This window comes from Paramisgurnus dabryanus, chromosome 17 (genome assembly GCF_030506205.2).
Source record: "Paramisgurnus dabryanus chromosome 17, PD_genome_1.1, whole genome shotgun sequence".
Taxonomy (NCBI): domain Eukaryota; kingdom Metazoa; phylum Chordata; class Actinopteri; order Cypriniformes; family Cobitidae; genus Paramisgurnus; species Paramisgurnus dabryanus.
In genome coordinates this window covers 29,381,855-29,394,230 of record NC_133353.1, presented here as the reverse complement: position 1 = coordinate 29,394,230, position 12,376 = coordinate 29,381,855, and the positions used below count along the sequence as shown (strand labels likewise).

The 12,376-nt window shown below is 36.4% G+C and overlaps 1 protein-coding gene and 1 long non-coding RNA gene across 2 annotated transcripts in view; both read right to left on the bottom strand.

The window, feature by feature from the left end:
• ltk (leukocyte receptor tyrosine kinase) overlaps positions 1–12,376 on the bottom strand; it is a 61,384-nt gene that overhangs the window by 40,187 nt on the left and 8,821 nt on the right. The window contains exon 2 of the mRNA XM_065288369.2: positions 1,977–2,072. Within this exon, the coding sequence (XP_065144441.2) occupies positions 1,977–2,072 (96 nt within the window). The remainder of the gene's footprint in view (positions 1–1,976; positions 2,073–12,376) is intronic.
• LOC141280956 (uncharacterized) lies at positions 8,299–10,971 on the bottom strand. The gene is made up of 3 exons (XR_012335321.1): positions 10,450–10,971; positions 9,947–10,001; positions 8,299–9,405 (listed from the first exon to the last, which is right to left on the bottom strand). It is a non-coding gene; the product is annotated as an uncharacterized lncRNA (long non-coding RNA).

Here is a 12,376-nt window from a genome sequence, read left to right as displayed (position 1 = left end):
TAGGGGTGTCCATGGTTAACCGATTAACCGTTAAAAATTGTTTAACTGAGTGAAACATTTTGCTCGGTTAAGTGGCATCAGGTGACAGAATTTTCCCACCTGTTAATGCATGCAGATGTGTGCATTTTACTTTCACTTTTGAAGTACGGAACTCTGTTTAAATGCAGCGCTTGCGTAAGCTGCGTTAAATAGCGTATGAATTTGCGTGCAATGCGAGTGCAACAGCTGGTTTAATTAAGTGCTCGAGTCAATGTGGCCAGGTAATTCTCGCAGAACTCGCCAGTTCCAAGCAGTGCAACCGGCTACTCCTCCATAAAGCGCTGCTTAAATGATGGGTTTATTATTTTTCTTGATAAAAAATACAACAAAACGATCTCGCTTATATTAAACATCATATATGTACATTATAACAAAAAACGAGTAAGCACGCGGCTTCTGCTATCGTCTGGTCATTCAGCTCGCCTCGCAAACTCTGACAGAAATAAATGAAATCTGACACCTGCGGCTGCTCTGTGACGTGACGCGCATTCAGCTCCGCTTCAGGCATCAGACACATTCAGTTGTAAGTGTTTGCTCTCTCTAACGAAACTAGATGATTTAATTACAAGAAAATATCAAAACGATGGTGAAAGACGGTGTCGCGGTGGGCAAGTGATCTAACCGGTGAGAGGCTGAAGCACTGTATCCGCTAAGGGTGTCGGTTAACGGTTAATGAAAAACTTGAAAACGTGCAGCCCTAATATATATATATATATATATATATATATATATATATATATATATATATATATATATATATATATATATAGGTGAAATATCAGTATGCAAGGTGAGTAGTCGTATTCAAATTTATAGTATTCAAAAAACACAACCCGGATGACCTTAAACTTCCAGTTAGATTTTTAACTAGATTTTAAACTCATTCCCCGCCAGCCTTTAAAAAAAGTTGCCCGCCAAATATATTTCATATATTTGTAAACATACAAATATATAAAATATGCAAACAGACCCTCTGCTTCCAAACAAACAAATAAATAAACAACAAACAAAACGCTGAAATAATTGCATTTTTGTAATGGACTTTTGTTAGACATCAGATTCAGAACGATGATCAAAACATACACAGAGTAATGCTGCGTTCAGACCAGCCACGGTAGATGCATCAAGCGCAAGTGATTTCAATGCTAAGTCAATGTAAAGATGCGTTGACGCGCGTCTGGAGCTCTCGAGGCGTGAATGAGACGTTTGCGCAAATGGCGCAAATTGGGCATTGCCGCGGCAAACGCGCGAGTTTAGAAATTTGAACTTTGGCGGAAAAACGTGCCGCGTTAACCAATCAGGAGCTTGCTCTAGGAAGCAAGCGGAGTCGCAGAAGCCCCTCCCATGAAGCAAATTTCTGTGTGAATGTCTCGATGACTAAAATTTCAGGCCCGAATGAAGCAGGTAAACTGAAAATGTTAAAGCGGCAAACTAGACGCGGTAGATGTGAATTTGACGCCTCAAACGTGGCTGGTGTAAACCCACAGTAAGTGTTGCATGCCGTTATGCCGAGCATCCCCCGCCATCTATGAACCGGCCGGCTCTATAAGTGATTTTGGTACCAAGAAAATTATTCCTTGTACTCGTAAAACAACACATACGTAAATCATGGTCATAGTTTTTATACTACGTCAAAGGACAAACAGGTCACACGGCAATGAAAACATGGCAGAAATGTCTTCATACTGCAACCACACATACTGTACATAACGTACTGTTTTAACGAAACGACATCATCTAATTCAGAACATATTGTCACAGTACACACGATTTTGGCACAGCTGCAGTCTTCATATTCTTTATTAGTAGGAGTAACTTCATAAGAAAAGTAAATGTCAACAGTACAGACTGGTTGTCTCCTCGTGACTGTATCGTGGCAGTTCATCACATCCTAATGAGAATCAGTTGAGGTAATAAACTAATGCTCAGTGTCTTACGTTCACTGTCTTCTTTTGAACTGGAGTCAGGAGTGTCTGGATGTGCTGGTGGATGTTCCAACATTCGTTCCAACAGAGCACAACTGCTGCTGATCACTGATAAAAAAGCAAGAACATGTTGCATCAGTACAAAGGTCAGGCATGCTGTCAAAAACAGTAAAGCAAGTCCTTGTTCTCAAGCGAAAGAATTTAATAAATAATAAGACCGTCAATTTGAATGACAAAAGCTGCTAAAGAAGCCTTCATTTGAAAAGAGCATTCAAGTCCACAAAAATGGCTTTTTTGATCTGTCATCACTGTTAATAACAAAAACCCTAAAAGGTTTACATAATACCATATTGTAAGTACAGTTATGTACTGTACATGTATTTTATTCAGAACAGCTGGATGCAGTGTGGGTTTTAATTTCGTTCCATACTTTTCTATTTATCAGCTAATCTTTAGTGTCAGACTATCAGTACACATAGTACACCATGTTGGCGCTTTTCCATTGCATAGTACCCCACGGTTTGGTTTGGGTCAGGTCGGGTCACCTCACCTCACTTTGGCATGGTTAGCTTTTCCATCAAGTTTAGTAACGCTTTACCGTGGGAGGGATTATAGACGTGTCGTTATATTTGCGCTGCCTACTGCTGTGACATCATACAAGTGAGAGTGTCGTCGTACATCCCCATACATTCATTTATTTCTCAGTCCGTCACAAAATCAAAATTGGCCACCACAAATATATGTTTTCAGATTTGCACTCCGCTGAGCCTCATTTAAGTTGCATTTAAGCATATGCAGACATGCTCGTCACGAATGTGCCGCCACAAACTGCCATCTGGAAAAAAACTGGTATGGTGTTGCTGATTCTCAACCTGTGGATGTTTTTCATCGCTAAAAGGGAGTTTGGGAACTTACAGCAGAGCACAGATTACAACATATTTGTTTGAGACAGCGCCAGCTAGCACGAAGGTAAAGCTAATCTTTTACATTATAGTGATGATGCTGGTAGTGACGATTCTCTCAGACCAATCCGTGATCTACAGTGTTTTGGCGTCAAGTTTTTGTATCAGCTCAGATCGCTTGGAACCCCAAGCGAGGTGATATGAAAAAAGTATTGTGTACTAAGTATTGCACCCAATGGAAAACTGTGGGGTACTATGCAATGGAAAAGCGCCAGACTGTACTATGACAAAAGCAGCACTGATATGTACATGTTTTGCCAATTATGACCCACATTTAAGGTCTTACATAATGTCCGCAGTACACTTTTGCTGTTATTTCCTGGCCGTATACCAGACACTCTATTTGATGAAACATCAAAAACTATGATACTTTGAATACCCCAGCCATTCCCCACTAGAGTTTCCTAAAAATTTATTTCAGAAGGTGCCAAATGCTATAACAGAACATTCATAACAAATTCACTATTTCGAAAAGTCAGAGCCTCTTTTAAAAAGAGGTATGCAACTCAACAGTTTGTCATTTAAACTTTAGAAACGCACGTAAAATCTGAATCCAACTAGAATGAGAACCGCAATTCAAATACTGTAAACATGTTTTTAAAGGTTTTCAAATGTCCACCCAATGAAATCATTTACGATTCGTCCAAAATTAAATACCATGACAAATCGAGTCATGGTACAAATTTGGCACACAATCAAAACACTGCACAAAGAGAAACGCATGCCAAATAAAACACAAAACTTTATTATCGATGACATGCGTGCATAATGGCTAGTTTTGGTTTGGGTCAGGGCTGTTAAGTATGTCAATATACTGTAGGGATCACACAATTATTTTCTTTTCAGTTGGAGTTTGAATGCATTGCCTTTATTATCTTAAGCCTCAATATAAACTGGCTAGAAAAATGCTATGAAAAATGCAAAATAAGGAACAAAAGTGACTGCCTTGGGGTGCAGCGTGTATTCAAAAGGTCATAGCCCAGAGGGAAATTGTCATGTGACAAAGATCGTGACCTATGACTAAATATATTAATAGTTACCAATTTCCAACAAAAAAAAAGTTTTAAATGTTCCAACACAATGGGGAATTTATGGAAAAGTTATCAAGTTAGTTAGACTTATTGTTTTAGAAGTTTTAATGTCCATCGATATTTATTTTCAGTCTATTTTATTAAGATACATAAAAAATAAAAGTTTTCTTTAGGCATCGTCTGTGTTTAGTGTGACCTCTCTTGGCACTAAACCCATCTTGAGCGTTTTTGAGCAGAATGAAGTAAAAAGACTCATTTTTTAAAAATTATAAATTAGGATTTAATTTGATTAAGGTTTAAGAGATCCTACAGTTTCCTGCTATTGCTCAAGTGGAAGGGGAGTTTATATACATTTATAAATTTTTATATAGTTTTTAATACTATACACATTTCCTGTATTTTTTGGATCTATTCTATTAAAGAGACTGAGAAACAATTATATATGATCACTAAAACATTGCAAAACAACAATTATTGCATGGTTTTGCACAGTATATATACAATGTATACATGGTTTAACAGTACATACTGTTTAAAGTTAAGGAATTGCCTAAAATAAAGAGGTTTTGCTATTGTAAAACTAATGCACATTGTTTAAGCTTTAAGGTATTAGTGTTCCAGAAATTAATGATAGTCAGTTCCTGTCTAAGATTCAGTTTTTGGCAAGAATAGGCTTTAATTATGGACAATTTATGCTGATGCTTCTTATGCTGCATTTTTGTAAGAAGCCAACAAAGCATTTTGGTTTGCAAACCAATACCAGAGATAGAAGCTATATTTTTAATCTTTGATCAAAGACATCTTTTGCACAAGACATGTGCCAGGTTTGGATCTGACTAATAAAGATCTCTAGAAAAGTAGAAAATTCATCTGATGTGGTCTGTCTCCGCATATTTTTCAATGCCAATAAAGAACAAACTATTTTATTTGCATGTATCACAGTCCTCTGCTTTTTGTCCAAGTGGTGAAACGTGACACCTGGCTTACCTGTTTCAGCCAGTTTAGGCCAATACAGAAACATTTGACAGCTGAGCTTCATTAACCGCACTGCCTTGGTGAACAGTTGAGCGCTGTCTCTCCTAACTAACACGACACCCAGCACAGCACAGCATGTCCGACGGATTCATCAGCGGAGACAGAGCCCTAGACTGCAGAAAACTGATCCAATTCCTTGTTTTTATGTGATGTCACGCACTTAGGGTAACGTCTGGCTGGCGAGCAAGAGATCGCTATCTGCCATTGTGAGTGATTTCTTTTGTTTAGCCTAAATAGTGAATAGTTTTAGTTTAATAAAATGCACTGACGACAAGGAGACATGCCTGGGCTATGCCTCAGAATGAGGTCAGCGAAGAAAACCCAGAAAGTAGGAATTAATTCATTTTGTGCCATAGACGTACAACATCTGCCTCTGTCCCAATGAGGGGAAACAATGACAGCAATCAATATACACTCATATTTACTGTGACCACTTCATCCAACTAATGTAACTTCACGTAAACACTAGATATATTTATCATTATATTTTAAGCCATAAATCTTTATCTTTGCATAATTTTCTTAAGCTTGATAATTAAAACCTTAAAGTTGTGTTCAGATTTTACTTTTTTGTTTTTCATGAATGCGATTTAATATATTATAATACAATGCAATATGATATAATATTAATAGTATATGTTTCTGGCATCAGTATAAGGTGAGGAATATTTCATGAAATACCAAAGTGGAGGTCTGGGATGAATCTGGTGGTTTTAGTGACTATTAAATATGTTATGGGGTGCCGTGTATACATCGCAAGTGCCCAAAACTTGTAGTTTTTGTTTATATCAAAATTTTTGTCTTCTGTTGAGAGGTGTTTTAAATATTCACGGCTTTAAACAGACAGAAAATTGACCGTCTTTCTATGGAGAGCCCAATTTGAACTGCCACTTTTGCCCGCCAACCTCCCTGGTGGGTCATGTGACTGAAAACTATTGATTTTCCCTTTCTTGGAGTGGAAACTATCAACTCTTAATGCTCTCTATAGCTGATAGGCACATGGACAATACTTACAACTAGGTTTCCTAATGCTTTAGATAAGCAGAGATATATTTTATATTATTCACTTGCACATTGAGAGTGAGGTGACAAGTGTTGCCAGATTGATTTATTTTGTTTACTTTCAAATGTTTCATGTGAAAATTATGAGACTTGAAAAGCTAGTTTTTATCAACAACAAGTGTACATAATTACATATAGACTTAACATCCATATTGTATGAAAGTGAATTTTACGCCATACGCCACAACTTATTTAAACAAGTGGACAGGGCTGACAGCAGGTGTAAATGAAATCTTTTGTGACTGGATCACACAAACCACATTCTGAGATAATGGACAAAAATTATCTTATCAATAAACTGCACTAAAACAGCTCAGGTAATTTAAGCTTGCATTATATTGTAGATAACATGCATTGATGCAGCAAGCAATTTTTCATTTAAAAGGCATCTAATAGCCATCCAAACACAGTAAAATTGTTAAGGACAATAAAGACAATCTAACCACTGCCCAAAAACAACTTATATAAAGTTAAAAAAAAAAAATGAAACCAAACATCTTGTAATCACTGTTGACTTTGTCCACTAAATAACAGGTATTTAACAAGCAACAACAATCCTGGACAGTTCCTCTACCACAAATACCACATGGCATGACATTTGCTCCGATATATTGAAACACTGTGGAATTTTCCCTTTTTTTCCAAGAAATTGTGCGGTTTTGTGGTAAAATGTATATAAGCAAATGCAGCTTGATAGCCAAACGACACAACAACTGGTTTTCTTTCTTTCATTGGAAAGTTCCATTTATTCTGTATCAGATAATTGACTCTTAGGCATTTGGATCTGTTTGAAATAAATTATTTATTTAAATGCTGTTGTTCATCAATTAATTTTTGAGTAATTTATATTTTGCTTTTGATATTTTTCCTTGTTTTGTTAACTCTTAATAAAATAAACTGCATTGTTTTGTGCATTCCAAGCTCCACACACAGTATTTATTGTATTAAAGACAAGAGTGATAAATTCTGTCAAGAGGTGTTTTGTTTTACTCTAAATGTTTTAGATAACCGGTATTCAGATTTATTAGCAGATGGTAATGTTATCTTGTATACTGCAGCGAGAATAAAAGTTTATTGCGAGTCCTGCATATAGGTTCTATACTTTTGACCAGCACAGCAAGAATGGTGATTAGGTTATGAATGCTAAAGCTCGCCAAATGTTAAAAGCTATCATTAAATTCCAGCAAGAAAAACAAATTTTTCCATCGGTTAGAGTAATAAAATTATTTTAGGAGATTTTTTAGAACATAAACCTAAGACATATTTAGAAATATTCTACATTGTGTCTTCAGTAAAGCTCCTTTGCAACAGTGTAAACTGTAAAAAGCGTCATATAAAAAAATTTGAAATAGCATCTATGCACAAAAATCAATTAGGAGCAAATTAAGTTTTCTTGGATAGTTGAATATCTCAGCAAATAATCAAAAAGATGTTTCTTTTCTGTCTAATAATTATATGGATCAGTGTCTGCTTTGATGATGTAAATAAAGATGCTCATTTCAGGCAGCAAAAATCACAAGAGATGCATTCCCCCCTAGAAATTTTACGTTCCCATAACGTTCTCAGAACGACCCCGCTGGTGTTAAGGACGTTGCCCAGTAAAGTTCCCAGAACGTTATGAGACGGACGTGTTGTGGAGTTCCCTAAAGGGCTGGAGGACGTTATTTGGCAGACCTCCACGGAACATTCAGGACGTTCTGGAAATGTTAAGGGGACCATATTTTATGTACACTTTACATTCCCATAATGTTCTTAGAACGACCCTGCTGGTGTTAAGGACGTTGCCCAGTAAAGTTCCCAGAACGTTATGAGACGGACGTGTTGTGGAGTTCCCTAAAGGGCTGGAGGACGTTATTTGGCAGACCTCCACGGAACATTCAGGACGTTCTGGAAATGTTAAGGGGACCATATTTTATGTACACTTTACGTTCCCATAATGTTCTTAGAACGACCCTGCTGGTGTTAAGGACGTTGCCCAGTAAAGTTCCCAGAACGTTATGAGACGGACGTGTTGTGGAGTTCCCTAAAGGGCTGGAGGACGTTATTTGGCAGACCTCCACGGAACATTCAGGACGTTCTGGAAATGTTAAGGGGACCATATTTTATGTACACTTTACATTCCCATAATGTTCTTAGAACGACCCTGCTGGTGTTAAGGACGTTGCCCAGTAAAGTTCCCAGAACGTTATGAGACGGACGTGTTGTGGAGTTCCCTAAAGGGCTGGAGGACGTTATTTGGCAGACCTCCACGGAACATTCAGGACGTTCTGGAAATGTTAAGGGGACCATATTTTATGTACACTTTACGTTCCCATAATGTTCTTAGAACGACCCCACTGGTGTTAAGGACGTTGCCCAGTAAAGTTCCCAAAACGTTATGAGACAAACGTGTTGTGGAGTTCTTTAAAAGGGTGAAGGACGTTATTTGGCAGACCTTCACGGAACATTTAGGACGTTCAGAAAATGTTAAGGGAACCATATTTTATGTAGAAATTTTATGTTCCCGGAACGACCCCACTGGTGTTAAGGACATTGCCTAGTAAAGTTCCCAGAACATTTAAGACAGAAAATAGCCATAACTCAAACAATATATAATTATACTGTGAAATTGATACGGTTGGTGTGGTGGAAGATAAAGGAGGAGATGGAGATCATGATGAATCCAAAATGATAATCTTTAATTAATATAAAACAAGGAACATGGAAACTGGTACAGCAAAACACACAACACATCACTATAAACAAGAACTGACCTAGACAAACGGAAAAGTGGGGTATTTAGACAATGGAGTGATGACGGGGATGACTGTCAGGTGAGGATAATAACAAACACAGTTCAGGTGAGAGAGTGAAAAGGATTATGGGAAATGAAGTCCAAATGGATGATGAACGGGGAAACATGGAGAAACAAGCAGGAACAAATTGGGACTGTGACAAAAATGTATCATTGAAAAACACAGAAAATAATTGAAGTGAGATTACAGGAAAAACAAATAGAAGGTCAAAATCTGGCAAATTAACAGAAGGATAATAAAAACAAATAAATAGCCAAAAAATACAAGAATAACATAAAAGCTAACAAAAACCCACATTAATTAAATTGTTTAAAACAATAAAGATGCAATTAAAACAAAACATTTACAGTTGGAGTGCATAACATGTAATAACAGATTTCAATATACAACAACTGGTTAAATAAAATTTAAAAATAACCCACAAAATATTAAATTTATGTTTACAGATGTGCAAATGTGTATTAGATATATAAATGTAAAAAAATAACACCATGCAATAAGGTCACAAGCTTGATAAACATCAACCTTTAGGAACTTCAATCTCCAGGTCTGGAGCCTGCAGAATAAGAGCATACAAATACAAATCCAGTTAAAAATACATTTACATAAAATGCATAAGTAAGGGCAAAAACACATATTACAAAACATCACAAATCCAAGAACTTTTTTTTAACGTTCAAATCGAGATGTGAAATAATATGTTGGAAGATGTCAGACTTCCAAAAAGATTTTCAAATTACCAACTTAAAGAAAAAAGCAATTACAAACTACAAAAATGTTAAGCTCCAAAACTTGTTGGTCAAGTATTTTTTATTGCCTGCTTCATTATTTGCCATTATTCTTTACTACTTTAAACAATCCAAGCCCCAGTACCTGAAACATTTTTAAAACATGCTGTCACTTTTAAACCAAAACACTTGTGCTTTTGTATCTAATACTGATATTAGGCAAATTAACCCATACAAGAAATTACCTCATACAAAATTTAACAAATTCAATACATTCAATATTGTAATTTAAATCAAATTACACAAAGATAAATAATGAACATGACTGTTATGTTTTTAAATAGTGTATTAAAGTTACACCTTCTTTACCCAGATTGCAGGAAGATACACTTCTTCAGGTTTGACAATGTGTGGTACATGACTTCTGCAAACAAAGCACAATAATCATTACATTTTTTTTGTAAAAAAAAAAAAAGTAAAATAAATGGGTAAGACAAACACTAATTTATGATTCTTAGGTATTAAATTCCTTTACAAAAGTATTTCCAAAAAGTGTCGATTTTTTTGTTTTGTACACAAAACATTTGATCTTCGGTTGGCTTCTTTGTGGGCTGAGCATTAATTAATTTTGTAAAGATCGAACATCTTAAAGATTTTTTTAACATCCTCTTTATTAAAATTGTTTAGCTCACTGTAAGCCTGCATGTTTATCGTTATACTTTAAATGGAAAATAAGAATATATAGCCTAACATAGAAATAAAAAACATCACAGAAAAGAATAGCAAATAAACAGAAAAAACATTCATGTAACTCGCTGTAGAACAACTAGTGAAATCTATGTAGGTTTAAAAAGAAAAGTATCTTAACTTACCTTACAGTATTATATAAAGACAAAACAAAGATCACGCGTCGTCAAGTGTGGCAGTTTGAATTTCATGCGACTTCCGGGTCCTCTTGTAAGCTGTGGCATTATGGGTAAGGTAGTCCTTTTCATAAAGCGGATTGAACGCTGTTGCTGGTAACGGACTACTGTTTCCAAGATGCATTGCCTTCTACATCATCATATTCAGAGAGTACAACATAATTCATATTAGTATAGTATTACTTACTAGTATTTTTGTGCTTGTTAACACAATTTAATGTAAAGTCTTATTTAATTGCTATTTGTCTTTGTCTGATGTAGGATAGTGCAGACTGAATCACTCGTTTATTTTTCTTCATTCTGAAATCATTTATTTATTACTTTGTTTGTATGGTCCACTGCACATTGACACATCCTTTGTATTAACTGCCTATAAAAATAAAATGCTCTAACTGTAATTTCATATTTTGTCCTCCTAGTGATATCAGGAACATTATTAAATGACCAACAGAGGACCATGTGAGAACATTCTATTAATGTTCCAAATGTCCTCTTTGTAACGTTGCCATGTGACCACAGGATAACCAATATGGAATGTCTTCCTACAGTCATATCAGGAACGTTATGATATAACCAAAATAGTACCATGTGGGAATGTTCTGTTAATGTCTCAGGTGTCCTCTCTGTAACGTTCTTATGTGACCACAGGGTAACCAACATGGAACGTCCCGCTACAGTCATATTGGGAACGTTATGATATAACCAAAATAGTACCATGTGGGAATGTTCTGTTAATGTCTCAGGTGTCCTCTCTGTAACGTTCTTATGTGACCACAGGATAACCAACATGGAACGTCCCGCTACAGTCATATTGGGAACGTTATGATATGACCAAAATAGTACCATGTGGGAATGTTCTGTTAATGTTCCAAATGTCCTCTCTGTAACGTTCTTATGTGACCACAGGATAACCAATATGGAACGTCTTCCTACAGTCATATGAGGAACGTTTTTATCTGACCAAAATAGTACCATGTGGGAATGTTCTGTTAATGTCTCAGGTGTCCTCTCTGTAACGTTCTTATGTGACCACAGGATAACCAATATGGAACGTCTTCCTACAGTCATATCGGGAATGTTTTTATCTGACCAACATAGTACCATGTGGGAATGTTCTGTAAATGTTTCAGGTGTCCTCTCTGTAACGTTCTTATGTGACCACAGGATAACCAATATGGAACGTCTTCCTACAGTCATATCAGGAACGTTATGATATGACCAAAATAGTATCATGTGGGAATGTTCTGTTGAGGTTCCAAATGTCCTCTCTGTAACGTTCTTATGTGACCACAGGATAACCAATATGGAACATCTTCCTACAGTCATATCAGGAACGTTATGATATGACCAAAATAGTATCATGTGTGAATGTTCTGTTGAGGTTCCAAATGTCCTCTCTGTAACGTTCTTATGTGACCACAGGATAACCAATATGGAACGTCTTCCTACAGTCATATCGGGAATGTTTTTATCTGACCAAAATAGTACCATGTGGGAATGTTCTGTTAATGTCTCAGGTGTCCTCTCTGTAACGTTCTTATGTGACCACAGGATAACCAATATGGAACGTCTTCCTACAGTCATATCGGGAATGTTTTTATCTGACCAACATAGTACCATGTGGGAATGTTCTGTAAATGTTTCAGGTGTCCTCTCTGTAACGTTCTTATGTGACCACAGGATAACCAATATGGAACGTCTTCCTACAGTCATATCAGGAACGTTATGATATGACCAAAATAGTATCATGTGGGAATGTTCTGTTGAGGTTCCAAATGTCCTCTCTGTAACGTTCTTATGTGACCACAGGATAACCAATATGGAACATCTTCCTACAGTCATATCAGGAACGTTATGATATGACCAAAATAGTATC